At 42.9% G+C, this 5,912-nt stretch overlaps 1 protein-coding gene across 1 annotated transcript in view; it reads right to left on the bottom strand.

Moving 5' to 3' along the window:
• The window catches only part of GPATCH3 (G-patch domain containing 3), a 6,470-nt gene extending 6,181 nt beyond the window's left edge, over positions 1 to 289 (bottom strand). The window contains 1 exon segment of the mRNA XM_025041400.1: positions 3 to 289. Coding sequence (XP_024897168.1) covers positions 3 to 248 — 246 coding nt within the window. The 5' untranslated portion in view covers positions 249 to 289.
• Between the last annotated feature and the right edge of the window lie 5,623 nt (positions 290 to 5,912).

The following is a 5,912-nucleotide window of genomic DNA, read 5'->3' as shown; positions in this document are numbered from 1 at the left end:
GTGCGGGCATCGGTGACTGAAGTCTGGGTGAAAACCTGGCTGACAGGAGTTAGGGCAGAGTCGGGAGCAGCCTGGGAAGGGGACCGCTCAGGACGATGCCGGTAGTGAAAACAGAGGAAGCCACAGCCGCGTTGTTCCCGGAACTGGCTAAAGTAGCTCCGTAAGTGGGCCGAGCGCAACTCCGAGGGGATACCGCTTACTATTAAGTAAACTGTCGCCTCTTCCTCCGTCTCGCTGGGTACCGCCATCTTGGATTGTCACATGATAGGCTGGCACCAAGTCTCGCGAGAACACCGTTAGTGGCGCGGAGGCTCTGTGTCACAATATTGCGTAATTCGTGGTCAGTCCGCTGGGGCTGTGGATGTGGAACCAGGGCATTGGGAGGTCCCGGGGAAATCATACAGATCCCTTTCTCACAGAGAGAAGCCGGCGATGATGGAAAAACGCACCTTAAGAAATGGAGTTACAGAGTTGTTTCATAAACTCTAAATGAAGATCAAGTTAGAAGCCTGCAGGAGGCGCAATTTTTAAGATTTTTAGTTGTTGAGGATCTCCCAAACCTAATCGCATTTCTTTTTTAGTTTAGAGTCTTTTCAGTCTTTCATCCGTATATGTTTCCAAAACATATTGGTGAACTCCCACAAATCGGTAAGAAAAAGATAAGCCAGTTGAAAAGGACGCCGAAGACACTTCACAGAAGAGAAACACGTCCAATTAACAGTTACCAAGCCCAGCGATTCTGGAGAACTGAGAAGATTAAGAACTCCCTCCCATCCTTTTCTGTTCCAGAACACAGTTTACTGCAAAAAAACACTCTTCTTTCTATGAGTTAGATCAAATTCACGAGTGCCACCTTGTTTATGTTTGACAAGACTAGGCACAGTTTCCAAATTCCAATTCTTTGCCTCATAAACATTTAGGTAAACTGCTTGTTCCCACTGATCAATCAGAACAAAATGCTCGTTAACCAAACTTTGCTTAAGCTTCTCTGCTTCCCACAGGTCCCTGAACTTTGTCTCCCCTCACCCCTAGCTTGAGTCAGCACACAACCCCTCCTTAACCGCCCCTCCAGAGAACAGACTGGCTTCAGAGTAAAACATTCTCAGATCTACTGTCCCATTGTGCCACTCCTGGTCATCTCACTTCCTCACACCCATTTTTTTTCTAGCTTCATTTACTCCTACCTACAAAAGAATAACTTATGTGCCTAACCCCTGAAACGTGTAGATCTATGGTCAGAGTGTTCTCTCATTGCAAAAGCCTCCCTCTCTCAATTGCAATAGCTCCTTTCCTCCCTTGCAATAATCATTTCAAATAAAGTCTCTCCTTGCTAAGTCCAGATTTGTTTTATATAGGGATACATACATAAGTATGCTGTAAAACCTTAAAGAAAAGTAAATAAATTATTAACCCAAAATTCAGGGTAGTCATTACTTTTGGAAGGAGGTGAGAGATTTAGAAAGGGACTTCAAAGTTGATGGTAATAATGAACTATGGAACAATGATGGCGGTTCATTGTACTGTTATTTATCTTTTACTTATATTTTATAAATATTGTTTTACTCAATTTTAATAAAAACATTTTAAAAGAAAAAATAACTCATATTTCAAAAGCCAATAAAGCAAGTGGTTATTTTGCGGCAATCGCAAATATACAGCTATTTGAGAAACAAAAAAACAAAAAGTTCTAATGAGAGTCTGTGTAATTGTCACTAGGGATAACATTATACCTGGATTTTAAAATCTGCTGGTGGAAGCGTAGTTTGGTATAACCATTTTGGAAAAATGACAAGATCTACTGAAGTTGGGTACATATTCTATGACTCAGTAATTTCGGTTCTCATTATACAGCAACAGATCTTCAAATATCTGTGCACCAAAAGACATGTGCAAGAATAATCCTAGCAATATTATTTGGTGAATCAAATGTGCATCAGCAGTATAATGGATAAATGAATTTTAGTGTAATGGGATACCATACAATGAAAATGAGTGGGTTACTGCTACACAGAGCAGAAGAATGAATCTCAGACATAATATCGAGTGAAAGAAGACAAACACAAACAAGTATATGCTATACGATTTCATTTATATAAAGTTTAAGACAAGTGGATTGGGTGAAAAAGGTGAAGGGATGAAGAAGAATAAATTGGTAGTTACAAAATAGTCATGGGGATGGATGTAGGGTACTGCATATGGAATGTAGTCAATAGTATTGTAATGGGTATGCATAGAGCCAGATGGATGCTAGAGTAATCAGGGGCATCACTTTATAAACTATACAAATGTCTGACCAATGTACTGTATACCTGAAACTAATATAAAAAAAAAGTCATAAGAAATAATAAATAAGTTTAAGACAAACAATCTCATTTATAATGTTGGAAATCAGAGGTAGTGATGCCCTTTGGGGAGGAACAGTGAAGGTAACAATGAAGAGGGTTCTTGGAGTGTTGCTAATGCCCTTCTACTAGTTGAGCTTGGTGGTAGTTACAGGGGTGTATTCATTGTATAATAATTCATCAAGCTATATACATATTTGTTTAGTTTTCTATATGTTATACAGAAAAAGGTTTCATTAAAACTATAGTTTTGAAAATCTAAAAATTGAAAAATAAGTGCTTTACAGCAAACATGTGGATCAAAATAAAGATGGTGTGCTCTGGAAAAGCTGTTAGATGACCCAAGAAGTTTTGCACTTATGATTACATACAATTGCCATTTGTGGGACTAAATTTCCAGGACCCTGCATGATGCTAGATGTGTAGTAGACTCAGTAAATTTTATTGATAGAATGAATATTTGTGGCACTACATGGGGATGGGCCTCTGGGTATTGGCTGGAGACTTGGGAACTCTCTCCAGAGAATGAAGGGTCACTTCTGTGGGGAAACACATAGGCCAGATTTCTCATAAAAAACTTAACCCCCAAAGCAAAACAAAACAAAACAAAAACTAACCTGAAGATAACCAAGACTACCTTTTCACTCTCATTATACCTTATAGTAAGTGGGAGAAGAAGGAGTGTAGGTGCTGGTATTTATTCTCCAGTTGATCATCCCTCTATAGAGCTGACTATAGAGCATAGGCCCTAAATCCAGACCACCTGAGTTCAAATCCTGACTCTATTACTTATTAACTGTGTAACCTTGAGCAGGTTACTTAACTTCTCTGTGCCTCAGTTTCTTAAATATGTAAAATGGAAATAATGATAGTATTTCCAGCACAATTGTTGTGAGAATTAAATAACATAATCCACGTAACATGTTTAGAGTACAGCTCTCAATAAATGTTTCATAGCTACCCAGAATGACCTGCCAGGAATGGGTGGTCCTTTTTGTTAATCCTGATTCTCCTGAGACCTTAGCCTTGTCACCTCCATGCTGTTTCACTGGGATTGACTTTCTCTGCTGCCTTTGTTCTGTGACGTGGACCCTATCCACCTCTCCAGGCCCATCTCTTGCTGCCCTGGGCCCCAGCTGCCCCAGACCACTTGCAGTTAGCTAAACACCCTTGCTCTCTGACATCTCTATGCCTTTGCACCTATCAGCCCCTCTTGTCTGGAATGCCCGTCCCTTGGTTTGCCCGGCGAACTCCTATTCATTCACTTTAGCTCAAAGTACTCATCACTTGGCTGAAGCATTTTTCCTACCTCCAGGCAGATTTAATCACTTCCTCTTCTGAGCTCCTGCTGCCTGTTGTACTCCCTGTATCACACTTAAGATCGCTCCATGTTGCAATTACTACTTGTGTGTCTTTCTCTGCCATAAACAGGAGGTTTGATGAAGTCAGGGACTGTATCTCATTTATTCCATGTCATTTGGCATCTAGCACAGGGTCTGGTACAAGTGGATGTCAAGAGAGATGTTGAATGACGGAATTAATGGCTGGCTGGCTGGTGAGTGTGGGCTTTTTGCTGACATCATAGATTCTAGGATAAGTGACTGCCCCAAGGGCAGGGTGTGTCAGTGCACACATCATTGGCCTGACTGCTTAATAAGCAGTCAATGATTTGGCTAATGACGGTAGAGATAATAATGATAATAAAATGGTACCAAGGCTGACCCTGCTTCCTAGTGAGTCATCATGGCTGGGCTTGAGGACAGAGATTGTGGATGAAAGGTAGATGGTCAGTAAACAGTGGCTGAGCTGGCTCCAGACAGCCTGATCCTGGCCATGACTCACTCCAGCCTGTGCTGGTGGCAAGAGCCGGGCCTCCAGAGTCCCACAGGCCTGAGTTCAAATACCAGCATAGTGATATACCAAGACCTCAAGTACACCCTGTCTGAGCCTGTTTCCGCCTCTACCCTCCCTGGCCGATGAGACAGAGATTGCGCTCCTAAGATGCTGATAACGGAGGAACAGCCTCCACCTTTGAAAAGCCTGCAGTCTTCTGGAGAAAGCATTATTTTCTTTATTACACTGTATTACAATTTTTTTTACTTTTGCTATATTTGTCTTTATATTCCTCCCAGAAGGCCTTGGTAGGCCACAGGAAGTGACTTATGAGATATAGATGAGAAACAAATGGAAGTGTAATTCCCAAATGATATGGAGGGGTAGGGAAGACATTTGAAAAGGAGCAAGGTAGGGCTGATAAGGGAAGCTATTTTGATGATGGAAACATAGAAGTTGGGGTGGGTGGTTGATTAGAGGCTTTCTAATCAACAGCTTTTCAAGGTTAGAGGAATGGGGAAGAGGCAGGAAGACTCAGTCTGAGAGTTTAGGGAGATGGGACAGTAAATTAATGGGATCGGTTTGTGAAGGGACATACAAGATAGAATGGCCCCAGATCCCTGGATTTGTTTGGCTTCTACTGGGAGGCAAGACATCTGCTCTTGACAGAGTTGCCTCCTGCATCTGCAAGTGTGCTGGCTGGAAAATTAGTGTTTGGCTATCACCCATGGGAACATAGGCTGTCACCCATAGGAACATAACATTCTAACAATAAGCTTTCTGTTTCTGTACCTCCGCTTGCACACCCAACCTGTGGGTCGACAGGTAGTGAATAGAAGAAAAATAGATCTTTGTGTTCAGACAGAATGAAGAATGGGATTTTGGGCTTAAAAACCCTGTACCTCTATATTTCAGGGCTGCTTAATTTGGGGTCTGCGTACCCCTGGCAGACCCAGCTGGCTGAATAAAGAGAATGTTTCCTATAACTCACTGAGTTCTGGTGGTCCGTGTATCTTTCGGGGGCTGGTGGCTACAACATTTGGAGGCCCCAGCGAGATCTCAGGTAGTGGCCCTGGGATCTAAGACCAGACCGCCCTCCGAAGCGGTTGCTGTCCCTGTTACGGATTCAAAGGAGTGGCCAACCTGAGACGTTCCAGGGCCCTTGAATGCCGCGACGGGGTTAATGCAATCGTCAAGGATGCAACTTTCAGGACACGCTCTTTGTTCCTGGTCCTGACGGGAATCTGGAATCTCCGAGGCCTTGACGTCTGGATAAAATGTACCTTTCTGTTTCTGTTGACCGGTCATTGGGGGGTCCATGGAGAGACTGGATGCAGTCATATCTCCCAGACCATCGCCAGGCCGCGGGACGCCGCCTACTGTGCCCTGTTGTTGGGTTCTGTTTATTGTCTCTGGTCTTGTCTAGGTTGTAGGTGGCAGACTTCTTTGGGTCCACCTACACCTCAGTAATTGTTCTCATCTGAGTGTCTATTTTGTGTTTTGTGTTTTCTACACAAGCAATGGGGAGAAGCCCGAGTTCACAGAAGACACCCTTGGGGTGTCTCCTGCGACATTTCAAAGAAGGGTTTGTAGAAGGAGCTGACTATGGCATAAAGTTTTCTCCAGGCAGACTAAGAACATTGCGTAAAGTTCAGTGGCTGTCTTTTGATGTAAATTAGCCTCCTGAGGGTTCTTTTGACAGGGGTTTAATGAGGAATGGTTAGAAGATTGTCACGG

The sequence above is a fragment of the Pteropus alecto genome, unplaced genomic scaffold (genome assembly GCF_000325575.1).
Source record: "Pteropus alecto unplaced genomic scaffold, ASM32557v1 scaffold39, whole genome shotgun sequence".
Classification (NCBI taxonomy): domain Eukaryota; kingdom Metazoa; phylum Chordata; class Mammalia; order Chiroptera; family Pteropodidae; genus Pteropus; species Pteropus alecto.
Note: the sequence above shows the minus strand (reverse complement) of the source record. Positions and strands in the feature narration are given on the sequence as shown.